General features: G+C 43.8%; 1 protein-coding gene across 1 annotated transcript in view; it reads left to right on the top strand.

The window, feature by feature from the left end:
- The window catches only part of Nlrp1 (NLR family pyrin domain containing 1), a 122,916-nt gene that overhangs the window by 86,843 nt on the left and 18,111 nt on the right, over positions 1-17,962 (top strand). Inside the window, 6 exon segments of the mRNA XM_040748048.1 lie at positions 1,116-2,751; positions 9,347-9,517; positions 10,323-10,493; positions 12,030-12,119; positions 16,588-16,709; positions 17,077-17,161. Coding sequence (XP_040603982.1) covers positions 1,116-2,751; positions 9,347-9,517; positions 10,323-10,493; positions 12,030-12,119; positions 16,588-16,709; positions 17,077-17,161 — 2,275 coding nt within the window.

Here is a 17,962-nt window from a genome sequence, read left to right as displayed (position 1 = left end):
GTTTTCAAATTCATCATATGGAAAAAGGCTGGCTCTGAAATCCTTCTGCCTCTGTCTTCTAAGAGATGAATTACAGGACAACACTATCATACTCAGTGGCTTTAATTTTTTATTGTTTGTTTGTTTGTTTAGAGCATGTATATTAAAGCATGGTTCTGGAGTCTGGAAATTCAAGTAGAAACTATGACTGCTCAGCTTAGGGGAGAAAAAAAGTATACAGGCAAGCAGGTGCCTGCCCAAGGAAAAGGGAATCCATCTCCCCAATAGCTTGACCATTCCTAAAAGAAAACTATTGACCAATTAATAAGGGGTCCACCCCCATGACTCCAAACACTAGTGCTAGACCCTTGTCCTCTTACTGCTACATTGGCAACTGAGTTTTAGTGGGGCAAAAACATCCAAATAGTAGCCACAAACAAGGCCTGTTGATATCAACTGTTATCTGGAAGGCAGTACAATATAAGTCTTTGATTGCCAGTGCTGGGGACAGGGGCAAGTCCATGTCTTAAAGCATAAACTCTAAGATATCCCAAGACCATTCCATCAGACACAAAATCTAGGGACTTAAAAAATGATATTGTCAGGGCTTCAATGGTGGGGGCCAACGGGATCTATCTGGAGCAGACAATGACTCCACTGTCTGTAATCTCCCCAGTATTCTGTGGCCTCCTACAGGACAAACCACAGCCCCAAATTATAGATGAGAAAGCCAGAGCTCAGTGGAGCTACTGGATCATTGCATAGACTGAATGTGGACAAAGTTGTATCTGTGAACTCACCCTTTTTTCTCAGACCCAAGAGCAGGTCTGCAACAGAGTAAGACATTGATAATTATATGATGTGTGGATGAAGGTCACACAGCATTATTGTAGGTCAAGTGAAGACTTTAAGTAGAATCTTCTATTATAAAGCTCACATTCTTTGAATTGCACTGTTCAGAATATCCTGGGCCCACAACCAGTCTGTTGTACAGCTTAGAGGGATACCTATGCTTATCTGGTTGTTGAAGAGTGGAAAGATGGAAGAAAGAAAGGAATGAAATAACAAATAACTCTATATGCTCCATCTTTCTCTCCCTTTTTTAGGAATCATTACAAAAATATATCAAAACCAAGGAGGAGGGAATCTTTGCCACACACAGACCTTGAAAACAGAGGATTTGCTCCAAAATTTCACACAGCTACTACTTCTACAAAAATCTTGCCCAAGAGGCTGTGAAAACTTGGCCAAGAAAAGCAGGCACCAATGTGTAAAAGAAGAGAAAGGACATTTAATTGAGATCAAAGACTTATTTCGCCCAAGTCTAGATACCCAGGAAGAGCCTCAATTAGTCATATTAGAGGGAGCTGCTGGGATTGGGAAGTCAACGCTGGCCAGGCAGGTGAGGAGAGCATGGGGGGAAGGCCAGCTCTACAGAGATCGCTTCCAGCATGTCTTCTACTTCAGCTGCAGAGAGCTGGCCCAGTGCAAGCAGCTGAGTCTGACTGAGCTCATAGCAAAAGACCAGGCTAAGGATCCCATCAGAAAGATCCTGTCTCACCCTGAGAAGCTGCTCTTCATCCTGGATGGCATAGATGAGCCAGCATGGGTCCTGGAAGAGAAGAATCCTGAGCTCTGTCTGCACTGGAGCCAGCCACAGCCAGTGCACAGACTGCTGGGCAGTTTGCTGGGGAAATCTGTCCTTCCTGAGGCTTCATTGCTGCTCACAGCTCGGACTACATATCCACAGAAGATCATTCCTTCTTTGGGGCAGCCACGTTGGGTGGAAGTCCTGGGCTTCTCTGAGTCTGGGCAGAAGGAATATCTCAACCAATATTTTACAAAGAAAAGAGAAGCAACTGCAGCTTTTAGCTTGATTAAATCAAACCCAGTGCTCTCAACACTGTGTGTGGTGCCCTGGGTGTCCTGGCTAGCCTGCACTTGCCTGAAGCAGCAGATGGAGCAGGGGAGAAACCTCTCACTGACCTCACAGACCACCACAGCCCTCTGCCTGAAATACCTTTCCCAGACTTTCTCAGGTTATGCCCTAGGGACCCAGCTCAGAGCTCTCTGCTCGCTGGCTGCCGAAGGGATCTGGAGAAGAAGGACCCTGTTCTGTGAAAGAGATCTCTTGAAGAAAGGGTTAGCTTGCAATGTCATTGGCACTTTCCTGAAAACCAGAGTCCTTCAAAAGCAGCCCAGATCTCTGAGCTACAGCTTCTCCCAGGTGTGTCTCCAGGAGTTCTTTGCAGCGATATCTTGCATTTTGGGGAATAATGAGAAACATGGTGATAAAGAAATCTACAGAACTGTGGAAACACTGATAGAAGTGTATGGAAAAGAAGACCTCTTTGAGGCACCCACTATGCACTTCCTGTTCGGCCTGTCGAGTGAACAAGGGATGAATGAACTGGAGAAGATCTTCGCCACCCGCTTGCCTCGGCACGCCCTATGGGAAATTCTGGAGAAAGCCAGGGCATTGGCCCAGCACCAGCATCTCTATTCTCTGGGGTTGTTTCACTGTTTTTATGAGATTCATAATGAAAAGTTCCTGACACAGGTGATGTACAATCTCCAAAAATTAAAGGTGTGTGGCCAGACAGATATGGCACACCCAGTGTTCCAGACAAATGTGAAGCACCTGGTGGTCCAGACAGATGTGGAGCTCATGGTGGTCACTTTCTGCATTAAGTTCTGCCACCATGTGAAGAGGCTTCAGCTGGATGGGGCTGGACAGCAGGGACCAACGCTGACGGCCCCAAGGATGGTTCTGTGAGTATCCAGACACAGCCCTCTCTCCAGTTTCCCTGTGGATTCCATGAGCACACATATTCTCAGCACACTTAGCTGGATCCAGGGCAACAGGATACAGGTCACCAGTGACATCCAGCTGCTGATTCTAATTGTCTTTCTCTATTTGCCTCTGTGTGCCTGACTATATGATGAGGCTATGGGCTTTTATCTTTCTTTATGCCTTGGTAAAGACTACCCACCTGCTCTGATTCAAATCTTCATCTTTCACAAGGTTCAAATGGCCCACAGTTACTGGTCCTCTCTCTTGCCATGCTTTCGCTTTGAGAAATTGCTTATTCAGCTCTGGGAGACACCATCCCCTATCCACATGACTGTAACCTTGGCCCTACGGTCTTTCCACCAACTCCTCAGAATGCATAAGTGTGAGAGTCACTGTTTTCCCTGCCCAAATGTCTTCCTTGTATGTGTCAATGAAGGCAGTCTTGTCCTGGTGCTCAGCCTGGAGGCTTCCTAACTTCCTGCCAATCCAAGCAGCAAGGCAAACTTCCCTTCCACTGCGCTGTAGTGGTGACCCAGTATCAGGGTGTGTGTCTCTCTCCCCTCTAGATGATTCACACCATCAATATTCATTAAGCATTCATTTATGGCCCTACCAATCATTTAACAGAGGATAAATATAGATACTTCCATGAGAACCTCAAAAAGAAGGGGTAAAGTATTCAAGTACATTAATTACCTAAGGAGTGATACTTACAATGATCAGGCACACACCAGGTATCACAGGAGAGAATGCTTATCCAAATGCACCACAAAGGGAGAGAATCTCAGAAAAGAAATGTTTTTATTTGAGTCTTCTGTTTTTTACACACTGAAGCTTTTCTACAGATAAGCTAAGTTGGACTTTCTGGCTTAAGATCGGAATCCCATAATTTGGGAGGCTAAAGCAGGGAGATTTCTTGAGTTCAGGAACTTCAACAACAATCTGGGAAACTCAGCAAAAGCCCACATGAAAAGTAAATGACTCAAAAGTAGTAGAGCAACTGTTAGAGAACAGGAAGGGGATGAAGAGATGAAGGAACCAGGTCAATGAGCACATACATGGACAAACTTCGCTACACACATATGGGAAGTTGTATCAATGACTCATTTTATGTGATTAGGATGACCTCATTAAAAACTTGCTTGTTGCTTGATGGTAGTGGTGCATGCCTTTAATCCCAACATTCAGGAGGTAGAGGCAGGTGGATCTTGCCTACAGGGTGAGTTCCAGGACAGCCAAGGCTACACAGAGAAACCCTGCCTCAAAAGATAAAACAAAAAATGCTTGTTGTAAAAAAGTGAGAATATATCAATTATCAAAACAACAAAGATTAGTATTCTCCAGAATTCCATTCCTCGGAGAGGACAGCATTAAGAATTTGGGTAGCTGAGCTTGGTTGCACATACCTGTCTTCCCAAATTCAGAAGTCTGAGACAAAAAGACCAATAGTCCCAATACAGCCTGGGCTACCATTGTGTGACACTGTCTCAAAATATTACTGGCTAAGGATGTAACTCATTGATAGAGAGATTGCCTGGTGTGTTGGTTAATTTTCTGTTGCTGTGATAAAACACTGTGGACAGGACAACTAATAGAAGAGTTTATTGGGCCTATGGTCCAGAAGGATCAGGGTCCATTGTGGCAGAGGGAAAGGATGTGACTAGAGCAGAAGCTGAGAGCTCATTCTAGAACCACAAGCAGGAAGCAGAAAGAGTGTACTGGGAATGGCTCAAGGCTTTGAAATCTTAAAACCTGCCCCCTGTAACATCCTTCCACAAACCCACACCGCTAAGTATTCTAAAATAGTACCACCAATTGAGGACAAAGAATTCAAATGCTAAGGACTCTTGGTCATATTTTATTCAAAACACCACAGTTAGGAATCCCAAGACTAGATTTTGTACACAGCATGAAGTAAAGAATTGGGGCATAGCTATTTATTGCAGCCCAAGAAGAACCAACCCCTTGTAGGCAGGGCTCAATGGAAAACTCCATAGTGTCTCCAAGCCAAGACTTTTTCTGAGGGACTTTTTGGAAAAATGCAACTATTCTTATCAATTCCTTCATTTTGAGGGTTTTTTATTCTTTTTTATTTTTGAAATAAAAACTATAAAAATTTCTTCACATGTTACTCCAATCTCCCTCTCCCTCCCCTCCTCCCCCATCTTCCCTACTCCCCATCCCATCCCCTGCCATTCCCCAGGGAGGGTAAGGCCTTCCATGGGGGATTTTCAAAGTATGTCATATCATCTCAGGCAGAGCCTAGGCCCTCCCCATGTGTCCAGGCTGAGAGCACAGCCCTCCATGTAGAATGGGCTCCCAAAGTCCATTTGTATGCCAGGGATAAACACTGATCTACTACCCAAGGTCTCATAAGATTGTTGAGGCCTCCTCACTGGCACTCAGGTTCAGGGGGTCTGGATCAGTACCATGCTGGCCTCTCAGTCACCAGTTTGGAGTCCATGAGTTTCCTCTTGTTTAGGTCAGCTGCCTCTGTGGGTTTCACCAGCCAGGTCTTGACTCCTTTGCTCATCACTCCTCTTTGCAACTGGGTTCCAGGAGTTCAGTTCAGTGTTTAGCTGTGGGTGTCTGCCTCTGCTTCTGTCAGCCACTGGATGAAGGTTCATGCATATCTCTCTTAGGGTCCTCCCTGTTTCCCAGACTCTCGGGCAGTGGTATTGTAGGCTGGCAATCCCCTGTTCCATGTCTAAAATGAGTGAGTACATAACATGTTTCTCTTTTTGTGACTGGGTTACCTCACTCAGGATGGTTTCTTCTAGTGCCATCCATTTGCCTGCAAATTTCAAAATTCCATTTTCCCCCGCTGAGTAGTACTCCATTTTGTAAATGTACTATATTTTTTTCTATCCACTCTTCAGTTGAGGGGCATCTAGGTTGCTTCCAGGTTCTGGCTATTACAAATAGTGCTGCTATAAACATAGCAGAACAGACGTCCTTGTTGTATGAATGGGCATCTTTTGGATATATGCCTAAGAGTGGAATTGCTGGATCTTGTGATAGACTGATTCCTATTTTTCTGAGGAATCTCCATACAAATCTCCAAAATGGCTATACAAGTTGACACTCCTCCTTTATTCTCTCATGTTACATTCTCTCAAAATGTTCCTCTGTTACACTCTCTGCTTTCTCTATTCTATCTCTCATTCTAGCTCTGTCTTTACTCTTGATTTTCCCTTTGAATCTACTGTACATGATGTTTTCCTTCTCTCATGCTCCTCTCATGGTGTCCCATGCTGTTCCTCCACTGTTCCTTTGTTCTTACACCTTACATACCTACAAAAATCTTTGAGGCATTACATTTGAAGGTCATATTTCATTTCCTAGTAAATGATAAGGAACAGAATCATCCTGACAGACTTGCATGAAATAAAGCCAGGTAACTTGTCTCAGTCAATTCCTTAATTGGTGGGCAACTGTAAAAAGAGAAGTCTTTTTGTTATATCATCTACAGAGGTAGCCTTATATTACTACTCGCTAAGGTGTCAATGAGAAATAAGAAAATTGCTTGTTATATCCTAAGTTTCTAAGTGTATAAACATTTTAAACTAACATTTTGTGATCAACAAACATAGAAAAGTCAGGGAGAGAGATGTGTCATTAGGGATTGTGCATTGCTGAACAGCAGTATGGCGGGGAGTCCCCCCACCCCACAGAAGGTAGAGGACTGGGGTGGAGGGGCATGAGTGCAGATGAGTTCCCGTGGCACTCTCCAAGGCATATAGTGACATTAAAAGCATTTTGAATCTTAAAATATATTTTCATGTCCTGTATGTAATCCTTGACCATAAAAAGAGAAACTTGTAACTCTTTCATGGATCTATAAAGTTAGTTTATTTTTTGTAGCCCTGGCCAGTTAGAGAATCCTTCCCTATGATAATTGAACCAAGGCGATAAAACTGACGGTAGAAATGCGTGCAGAGAGTTAATCACTGTCCTAGATTGTCAGCCAGAACTAGCGGAGAGGCTGGCACAGAGATTTGCTTCACACTTTTTACCTTGGCTCAACAACCCAGACAGCTGCCTACATGTCCTTGTAAATAACATTATATTTTCCTGGGAGTAGTTTATCTCAAAACCCATTTGCAAGGCACCTGGTCTACTCCAAAGCTACTTTGAATGTTTAAAACAGCTATCTTGGCAGCTGGGGACTTCCAGCTGTTTTCATAATGTCAGGCTAAGCTGTAACCCAAGACAGTTCTTGGGGGGGACTTACACTCCTTGACTATATTAGCATTTCTTTGTATACATTTTTATTCATGAAAACCCTGTATTAGCTAACATTATTAATATCATTAGACAATACAGCTAAGGGGGGTTCACCTTCTTGACAATCTACAGATTAAAATGCCCAGTAGATTGGGATGTATTCATGAGATACACACATACTAGATACAGACAGTAGGGAATTCCTCATAGCCACTAGGGGAAAATTGCTGTAATATAGACGCAAAAGATGTTCTGGAGTCTGTAGCCTCATAGCCTTGCTTGAACAAGGTTTCCCATCAGAGAATTTCTTTCTGCTGGGTTGACACCTAGAATACTAATTGCCACCTACTGTTTATAAATGATAATGGCCTCTGGCACATATCAATCTTTTTTCTATACACTGCCACACTATATCTGTTATCTTATGCTCGTGTTTATTTTCTTAATGAATTAAGACTGTCTTCTCCAGTTACTAAAAGTCTAGTAACCATTCTGAATAGCACTATGATATTCCCTGGGGATAATAACTTGGCTAATTGGACCATTTTCCTGGTCTTGGCCATTTAAGGTTGTTACTAAGTGTCTATGGTTATAAACATGTGATCTTGAATGACCTTGATACAGATGTTGCAAGAAGAAGTGGTGTGATGTGGATCTTCAGAAGAAGTCCAAGTAGGTACAGAGGCATACCAGATAGGGCAAGAGAAACCACGAACACCAGCCTGCTTGAAAAGTACAGTGGTCTTAGGATTATGGAGCAACCCCATAGAAGAGAGAGAGGTTTGAGCTGCTAGTAAGAAAGTAAAGTTGAGAGGGAAAGAAAGCCAGACAAGGCAGGGAGACAGGCAGGAGGCCATTGCACACAAGGGAATGATTTCAGGGGTGGAGACTGGCCAAAGCCAAGGGAAGGGAAAGGACCGGCCCAGGGCATTAAACCATCAAATATGGCAAGGTGAGTAATTTCTCTGTGTGGCTCCTAATGGCACTGTTTTTTGAATAACACATTCTGAAGTTCCACTTTCAGTCAGTGCAAATACTCAACATACATCAAAACTGTCATCCTTTGAGGGCCGGGAGAGTGGTTCCATGGTTAAGACGACTTGCTGGTCTTATAGAGGATCTAGATCCATTCCCAGGACCCACATCAGATGGCTCACAACTGCCTTTAACAACAGTCCCCGAGGGTTAAAGACCCTGCTTCTAGCATCTGTAGGATTCTGCATGCATATAGTGGACACAGAAAGGAAGGAATATAAATGGACACATAAAGTAAAAATAAAGTCTTTTAGAAACACAATTCTTCAAAGTTTAATATTTGGTTTGTAAACATTTCTTTGTTTTTGTAAAATTGGAATGAAAAATCCTGTACTTTTTGTTTCAGTTAAAGTTGGCCACTTTCCAGCCAGGCATTGGTGGCACACACCTTTAATCCCAGCACTCAGGAGGCAGAGGCAGGCAGATCTCTGTGAGTTCAAAACCAGCCTGGGCTACAGAGTGAGCTCTCCAGGACAGACCCCAAAGCAATACAGAGAAACCCTGTCTCAAAAAAAAGTTGACAACTTTCCATCTGTGTTTCTGGAATTGTGGTTTTTTTTAAGTTTGCTATTTCATTTTGTTTTCTAATGTTTGAGATATAATGTTGCACAATACAGGCTTGGAGCTGCTCCCAGCTCCTTCTGATTTGTAGCTTAGGCTGACTTAGAACTCACTATTTTCCTCCCTTCATTTGCTTAGTATTTCACATTAAAGGAATTCTCTCTCTCTCTCTCTCTCTCTCTCTCTCTCTCTCTCTCTCTCTCTCTCTCTCTCTCTCTCTCCCTCCCTCCCTCCATTTTTCCCTTCTTTCTCCCTTCTCTGTTGTCTTCTATTCTTGTAAAGATATAGGAATCATGTGAACCAACACATCACAGTCATGCACAGACACCTCTGCTGAGCTCTTGTCCCCCTCCCTTTTCCATCTTCTAGAATTCTGTTCCAAAGGAAAGCAGGTACATTCACATCTAAAGGAAGAGCCTGTGTGAGTAACAAAGGCCCTTCTTTGTGCCAAGCCCAGTGCTGGGCATTCTAGATTATTAAGAAAAGATGACACCTAGATTAGTAAGAAACAGACACACAAAATGAACACACAGCATGCTATGATAAGGATGTAGATGAGGAACCACTCAGAGCAGAGGATCCAGATGTTGGAAGAAAGGAGCAAATAGAAGCTGGGGGTGACATATGGAGGCCTGGCGCTCAAGCAGATAGAAACCTATTCTGCTATGTAGGTCTGTACACTCAGACCATGCACACAGAAGTCACATCCCCCATTACATTCACCCAAATCACCATATCTCTCTCCATCAGGTCCAGGGTGAACCCTATCACAGACACCAGTTGGAAGATTCTTTTCTCCACTCTTCGCTTCACAGGAAGCCTGGAGGAGCTGGACTTAAGTGGAAATCCAATTAACTGTATTGCAGTGCAGAATCTTTGTAAGACCCTGAGATACCCTGGATGCCACCTAAAGACACTGTGGTGAGTCTGGCCTGGGTTCTCCTCTGAAGCAGGGATGGACGGCAGGAGAGCAGACACAAAAGCTGAGTCTAGGGTGAGGCTTGGTACTCATCAAACATTCACCAACCCCTCTTGATCAGAGGGTTTTACTTAGCTCAGGATTCTGAGGTTGCAGGCAGCATTCTTCTGCCTGTAACAGAGGTCAGAATGTTATGATAAATAAATGGATTCTGTTGTTGGAGATCATGAGAGACTGACATTCATCAAGGAGCCCCACTAGCTATTGCTTACAACAGACCCATGAGGTCTCCAGTGGAGCAAACGTCCTGAGGAAGTGGTTTCAGGAGAACTGAAGAACACAGAGGAAGAGGCTAAGTGAAGCAGGAGAGAGAAAGCTCCAGGTCCAGGGAATGGTATCCCCCTCCCCTTTTCCTCCTGCCCTCTGGCCTTATAATCAGGTGTCTACTCTGTTTCTGTGGACTCCATATTTATTAATGTTTCACATGACGAGTGAAATCAAGTCCTATTCTATAGTCTGGTAGAACATCACTTCAGATGGCTCTTGAAATAGAGCCAGTGAGCTGTCCTGGGCCTCATTGAGCTCTGCCATTGCCAGGAGCAACAGAGCAGTGGTCACCAAGCTGTTCTCCACTGCTCCTGCTGCTCAGCTGTGGGAAGCATGGAATTATACACCCAGACTAGAAAAGGAACCCCAGAGAGCTGAGCACTGCTAACACAGCATGCCAGGCTCACAAAGGGAGAACTGAGCTCAGTTCCCAAGAGCAGTGAGCCCTGGAGGAGCTGATGGTGAGCATCTTCCATGCAGGCTTGTCAACTGTGGCCTCACATCCAGACACTGTGAGGACCTGGCCTCAGTGCTCAAGGCCAGATCCAGCCTGACTGAGCTAGACCTGCAGCTGAATGACCTGGGTGACCGTGGTGTGAGGCTGCTGTGTGAGGGGCTCAGGAATCCTGCCTGCAACCTCAGAACCCTGAGGTAAGTAAGACCCCCAAGAGTCCCTCTGGGCAGGAGGCAGGGGAAGGGAAGTGGGGTGTGCAGAATAAGAGTAATGGAAAAGAAAAGGGACAGACAATGCAGAGTCAGCCACTTATACCCTGAGACTTGGGCAAGTCACTCTCTTCTCTAGAACTCAGTGTCCTCACCTATTAAATGGAATGTCATACCCATCTAATGGATTGTAATTACATAAAATGTACATATATGAAAACTAAGATGGCCGGGCAGTGGAGGCAGAGGCAGGCGGATCTCTGTGAGTTCGAGGCCAGGCTGTACCGACAGCCTCCAAAACAATACAGAGAAACCCTGTCTCATAAAACCAAAAAACAAAACAAAACAAAACTAAGATGATACCAGGTAGGTAGCTTACGACTGTAATCATATTATTCTATTATTCTAATGGACTCTAGGTTTGCCTTACTCCATGACAGTGCTTCAATCATTTCTTCATTCATGAATACATATATACATGCATCCATATCAGGGCCCCTGTGTACCAAGAACTGCTCCAGACCCTAGGAATACAGTCACAAACACACATGGCTCTGTCCTCCTGAAGTTAGGTGGAAAGAAAGAGACATAGATCATCCGTCAGCACGTCTCTGTCTACTGAATGCCATGGAGTCAACAGTATTGTGAGAATGTAATGGTGTAATAGATGTGACTTTATTGAATGTCTCAGGACAATTTTCTGAAGACTAAAGGAGAAATGGGTCTTGGATGGACCAGGATGAAGCCAGGGACCAGAAAATGTCAGAGTTGGGGAAAGCTCTGGAACAGAAAGAGGCTGGGGGCCTTGAGGGTCACTAGGTTTCACTATGAGTGGTATATCTATGGTTATGGACTGAGGGCGGGGAAACCAGGAGAAGATCATTACCCTAACACCCAGAAACCCGGAAACTTGAAAAAACAAGAATGGGACCAGCAGACCTCAGGTTGTGGCTGCTGTGTAAGGACAAGGCTTTCTCCCTTAGCACTAAAGCAAAGGGCAAGGGAGATGAGAACAGAACCAAGGCTCTTTCCCTCAAGGTGAATACCCATGATCCAGTAATATGTGCTTACTTTAAAGATTTTCCCAGAATCCTCTTGAGAATATAGCCATCACCTCCAGTCACTGGGAATGCTGATAGCTACTCTGCAACCCTTTGCCAACAAGCATCCCCTCATCTATAGCCATGTTCCCTTCCCTGGGACATTCTTTTCCTAATGACTGACCTGTGATGATGGGATATAAATGACAAGACCCTCATTTCAACTCTAGAAAGTTCCAAAGGTCCTCATCCAAACTTCAGATCTCTCTGCACAATGACTAACACCACTGAGACTATGTCATGGATACATCTCCCTCTGTTCAGGCTACTGGTATCCATCCTTTGTCCTGGTTTAAGCTCAAGAATAAGCTTTATTAAGGCTCCTCACTGGCTCCATCTATGACAACAGAGTCCAGGACCCTGGACCCTGAGGCCTCATGGTCCTGTGGTGGATCCCACAACAAGCCCCCTCTTGTGCTTGCAGACTGGACCAGGCCCCTCTCAGTGGGCAGGTGATGATGGAGCTCAGGGCCCTGGAGGCAGAGAATCCACAGCTGCTCATCTCCAGCACATGGTAAGTGATGGACACAGAACTCCTACTGGTCAACCCAGGCTCTATGTGTCTGCTCCAGAGCTGAGGTGGGGAAGGGTCCTGAGGCTATGGGAAAGACAAACTGAGCCATGAAGAAACCAGGAATCACAAATCACAGCAACTAAAGTGAGGTAGGCTGTTGTGAAGTGAGGTAGGGTACATGTGTGTGCGTGCGCGCATGTGTGTACGTGTGTGTATTATACCTGTATGAGCTAACATGCCTTCTTAATTTCTTCAATCAGGATAAAAGAATATGATAAGTTGAGTTAGTGATGAGTGTCTTCTGGTATAATTAGTGTGATAATAGTAGATAAAAGTAGCCAGCACTGAACCCAGACTACTGGAACAATGAAAGCAGTCGCCACCCTGAGGAGAGAAAGTCTTTTAGGGAAAAACTGTGTACCACTGTCCCAATCCTAATACACACACACACACACACACACACACACACACACACACACACAGCAGCAGCAGCAGCAGCAGCAGCAACTCCATTGAGTGAGGACAGAAACCATGTGTGAGACCATCTGTTCTGCCTCACCATCACCTAGGAGCTCCAGAAATGCAGGTTCTCAGGCCCCACTCCATCTCTCCTGACTCCGAATCTTGGATAGGACAGTTTCAAGTAGTGAGCTTCTGATTTAGAAGGCTGTCCAGGTGACATCTTGGCACAGTGATTTGAGAGGCACTGGTCTAGATTTAAGCAGGAAAGGGTGACATAAGAGGGCCTGGAGGGGAACAGGGACCACAGCAAGAATGATGAACCATGCTAAGAACTTTTCGTTTGTCCCCAGAGGAAATGAGAGGCATTCTGGCACCTCAGCGATGGAAGGGCATCCCTGCTGATAGTTTATGCTCAGCTACTATGTAGAAAACGAGCTAGAAGGGGTGAGATCAGGAGCAGGGATACCTGCCAGAGGAAGCCACAGTGGTGCAGAACAATGCTCGCTCCATCCTGGTATAAGGATGGAGTCTGTGGAGGTGGAGAGGAGAGAAATTAGAAATTAGAAAATACTGTCTAGGTGACTGGCATTCATGGTGCATGATGACATTAGTTTTGTGCAGCTCTGACACAATGTCTGACACTGGGCACTTAAATAAGAATTGAGGTAATTTCTTGCCTCTGGATACAGGGAAGGGCAAGGGCATAAACTCTACATCTAGAGAAGCCCTTCTTTTTTGCAGACTTTTAAATTTAAATGAGAAACAAGTATGTAGCACATGTCAATCCCAGCTCCCTCTCACTCACCTTCTCCCCCTGCCACCACCACCAGGCCCCCCCAGCCACCCACCCAGTTGTCACTCCGTTCCCCAGGGAGGGTGAGGGCCTCCATGGGGGATCTCCAGAGTCTGCCATTTCATTCAGAGCAGGGTCTAGACCCTCTCCGAAAAGTTCAGGCTGAGAGAGCATCCCTCAATGTGGGATGCCATTTGTACGCCAGGGATAAATACTGATCTACTACCTGAGGCCCCACAGATTGCCTAAGCCTTGTCACTGACACCCACATTCAGGGGATCTGGATCAGACCCATGCTGGCCTCCCAGCCATCAGTCTGGGGTCCAAGAGCTCCCCCTTATTTAGGTCAGCTGTTTCTCTAGTTTTCACCAGCCCAGTCTTGACCCCTTTGCTCCTCAGTCTTTCCTCTCTGTTACTGGATTCCAGGAGTTCAGTTCAGTGTTTAGCAGTAGGTGTCTGCCTCTGCTTCCATCAGCCACTGGATGAAGGTTCTGTTTCCCAGACACTCTGAAGGCTGGCAATCTCCTGATTCATGTCTAAAATCCATATATGAGAGAGTGCATACCATGTTTGTCTTTTTGTGACTGGGTTACCTCACTTAGGATGGTTTCTTCTAGTGCCATCCATTTGCCTGCAAATTTCAAGAATCCATTGTTTTCTTTTTTTCTGCTGAATAATACTTCATTGTGTAAATGTACCACATTTTCTTTATCCACTCTTCAGGTGAAGGGCATCTAGGTTGCTTCCAGGTTTTGGCTATTACAAATAAGGCTGCTATGAATACAGTGGAACAGACATCCTTGTTGTATGAATGTGCATCTTTTGGGTATATGCCTAAGAGTGGAATTGCTGGGTCTTGTGATAGACTGATTTCCATTTTCCTAAGGGATCTCCATACTGATTTCCAAAGTAGCTATACTACTTGGCACTCCAACCAGCTGTAAAGGAGTGTTCCCCTTTCTCCACATCGTCTCCAGCATAAACTGTCATTGAAGTTTTTTGTTTTAGCCATCCTGACAGGAGTAAGGTGGTATCTCAGAGTTGTTTTGATTTGCATTTCCAGGGTGGCTAAGGATGTTCAGTACTTTCTTAAGTGTCTTTCAGCCATTTTAGACTCATCTATTGAAAACTCTCTATTTAGTTCTGTACCCCACTTTTTAATTGGATCCTTTGGTGTTTTGGAGATTTATTTCTTGAGTTCTTTGTAAATTTTGGAGATCAACCCTCTGTCAGATGTGGGGTTGGTGAATATCTTTTCCCATTCTGTGGGCTGCCCTTTTGTCTTGTTGACTGTGTCTTTTGCTTTAGAGAAACTTCTCCATTTCAGGAGGTCCCATTTATTAATTGTTGATATCAGTGTCTGTGCTAATGGATTTATGTTCAAGAAGTTGTCTCCTGTACCAATTCATTCAAGGGTATCTCCCACTTTCTCTTGTAAGAGTTTCAATGTGACTGGATTTATGTTGAGGTCTTTGATCCATTTTGACTTAAGTTTTATGCATGGCAATAGACATGGATCTATCTGCAGTCTTCTATATGTCAGCATCCAGTTACGCTAGCACCATTTGTTGAAGATGCTTTCTTTTTTCTATTGTATAATTTTAGTTTCTTTGTCAAATATCAGGTGTTCATAAGTGCATGGGTTAATATCGGGGTGTTCAATTAGATTCCATTGGTCTACCTGTCTATTTTTGTGCCAATATCAAGCTGTTTTCAGGCCAATAACTCTGTAATACAGCTTGAAGTCAGGTATGATGATGCATCCAGACGTTGCTTTGTTGAACATGGTTGTTTTGTCTATCCTGGGTCTTTTGTTTTTCCATATAAAGTTGAGAATTGTTCTTTCTATGTCTGTGAAGAATTGTGCTGGGATTTTAAGGGGGATTGCATTGAATATGTAGATTGCTTTTGGCAAGATTGCCATTTTTAACTACGCTGATCCTACCTATCCAATAGCATGGGGGATCTTTCCATTTTCTGAGGGCTTCTTTAATTTCTTTCTTTAAAGACTCAATGTTCTTGTGATACAGGTCTTTCACTTGTTTGGTTAGTGTTACCCCAAGGTATTTAATGTTGTTTGTGGCAATTGTAAAGGGTGATGTTTCTCTGATTTCTTTCTCAGTCATTTTGTCTATATATAGTAGGGCTACTGATTTTCTTGAGTTGATCTTGTATCTTGCCACTTTGCTGAAGGTATTTTTCAGCTGTAGAAGTTCCGTGGTAGAGTTTTTTTGGGTCACTTTTATAAACTATCATATCATCGGCAAAGAGTGAAAGTTTGACCTCTTCCTTTCCAATTTGTATCCTCTTGATCTCCTCATTGTCTTATTGCTCCAGCTAGAACTTCAAGTACAATATTGAAGAGGTATTGAGAGAGCAGACAGCCTTGTCTTGTTCCTGATTTTAAAGTAATCACGTTGAGTTTCTGTCCATTTAGTTTGGTGTTGGCTGTTGGTTTGCTGCATATAGCTTTTATTATGTTTAGGTATATTCCTGTTATTCCGGATCTCTCCAAGACCTTCATCATGAAGGGGTGTTGGATTTTGTCGAAGGCTCTTTTCAGCATCTAGTGAGATGATCATGTGATTTTTATTTCTCAGCTTGTTTATATGGTGGATTACACTGATGGATTTTCGTATGTTGAACCATCCCTGCATCCCTGGAATGAAACCTACTTGATCATGGTGGATGAGTTTACTGATGTGTTCTTGGATCTGATATGCCAGTGTTTTATTGAGTATTTTTGCATCAATGTTCATGAGGGATAGTGGTCTGAAGTTCTCTTTGTGTGAAGCCCTTCTTCTTATTCCATCTGATTACACAACTGGGAAGACTGAAAGTGACAAGTCCTGTCAGGCCAAAGGAATCTATTCCTCTGATGATGACATTAACCCCTTCTTTAAAGCAGAATACTCATGATCCCATTGTGTCCTGCCATCTGTCCTCTCAACACTGTTCATTGCGGATTAGCTTTCCAATGGATAAACATTGAGGAACACATTCAAACTAGATCAAAAAGGATTGAGATGATCCCAGTTCTGGGGTATGGACACCTAGGATAATGAGGGCCTTCTCAGAGATATAGCCCAGAGAAGAAGCATGAGATTGTGTTCAAATTCAAATGACTTAGATTTTATGGGGAATATTGTGTATACAATCCTCATTTCCCTGGCTATTCCTGACATCTGAGGGAAAGAACTTGTGTTTGTATAGGAAGCCACATGTGATGGAACCTACTAAGAACATGAATGAAGAAGAAATGGGAGATAGCCTGACCTCATTCAAACAGCAGAGACTACAGTCAGGTATGAACCAATAGGAAATGAAACACAACAGTTGGATTGGGAGCAGATATTGGAGTGGTAGGTTGCTCAGAAAGCAAGCAGTAGTTAAGAAAATAATACAAAATTATATATACATATATATATATAATACACACACACACACACACACACACATATATATATATATATATATATCATGCAGGCAGCCAAAGGAACAATGATAAAGTCTGTAGACATACTTTCTGTTGAGGCCTAGGCTGGTCAACCTGAAGAGTTCAGCCTTGGACCAGCACTAGAGAGGGCTGGGGAAACAGAGTGACCACTTCCTGACCTCTTTCAGAGCAGGGGTACTCACAACTTGCACCATCAGAGCCCTTCCATCAAACTTCTCCTGACTCTCCAAGAGACAAGCATACAGAACCAATGTATACTGAAGATGACTTCTGGGGCCCTACAGGGCCCGTCGCTACTGAGGTGGTTGACAGAGAGAGAAACCTTTACAGGTGAGTGAGCTCTGCATGGAAAAGGTGACTTTCCCCAGCACACTAACCACACTTTTCTCCTAGTTTCTACCGTGTCTCCTCCTTGCCTCACCAATGCAGAAGACAAGAATTTTGGATTGTTATAAAACTAGAGGTCTTTTTCATAAAATGTTTCAGACATCTAAAAAACTGGAGAGCGCAAGAATTTCCCCATCCAATTATTCATCTCCAGCAACCATTTCTTCCAAGTCTGTTTCAGCTACTCAAATTCCTCCCTTGTCATCACTGTTACAGTATTGTGAGTGCAGGACATCAGAGGATTTCACCCACAAACATTTCACTATGCTCCTCTGTGTAGTTAAGACAGGACCTCATCTTCCATGACCAGATCACCATTACCAAGTCAACAGAGCTGATACGAGTCCTTCATTTTATTATCTCAATTATGGTTTTCCACAGATTACTTTGTTTGTGATGTAAACAGCATCAGTCCCCTCATTATATTTGGGTTATACTTCAGGAACAAAAAGTCTAAAAACATAAGATGTACCTCAATGGTAGAGCCTTTGTCAAGTGTGCAAGCTCCTAACTTGATCCCCAGAAATTCACACACACACACACACACACACACACACACACACACACACACACACACACCTATTTTATCATCATAGGAATAGCTACCTGCTTCAGGTGTGTATTTGCTGTAGGTTTGCATTGAATCATTCAGTACTCACAGGTGTATAAGACAGTGTTGTCATTATCCCTATGCACAGATGAAGAAACAGATTTGGGGGCTAAATGACTTAGTCAAGCATCCAC

Source organism: Mesocricetus auratus, unplaced genomic scaffold, assembly GCF_017639785.1.
Source record: "Mesocricetus auratus isolate SY011 unplaced genomic scaffold, BCM_Maur_2.0 Super-Scaffold_100007, whole genome shotgun sequence".
NCBI lineage: Eukaryota > Metazoa > Chordata > Mammalia > Rodentia > Cricetidae > Mesocricetus > Mesocricetus auratus.
The sequence above is the reverse complement of the archived record's forward strand: the minus strand, read 5'-3'. Positions and strand labels throughout refer to the sequence as shown.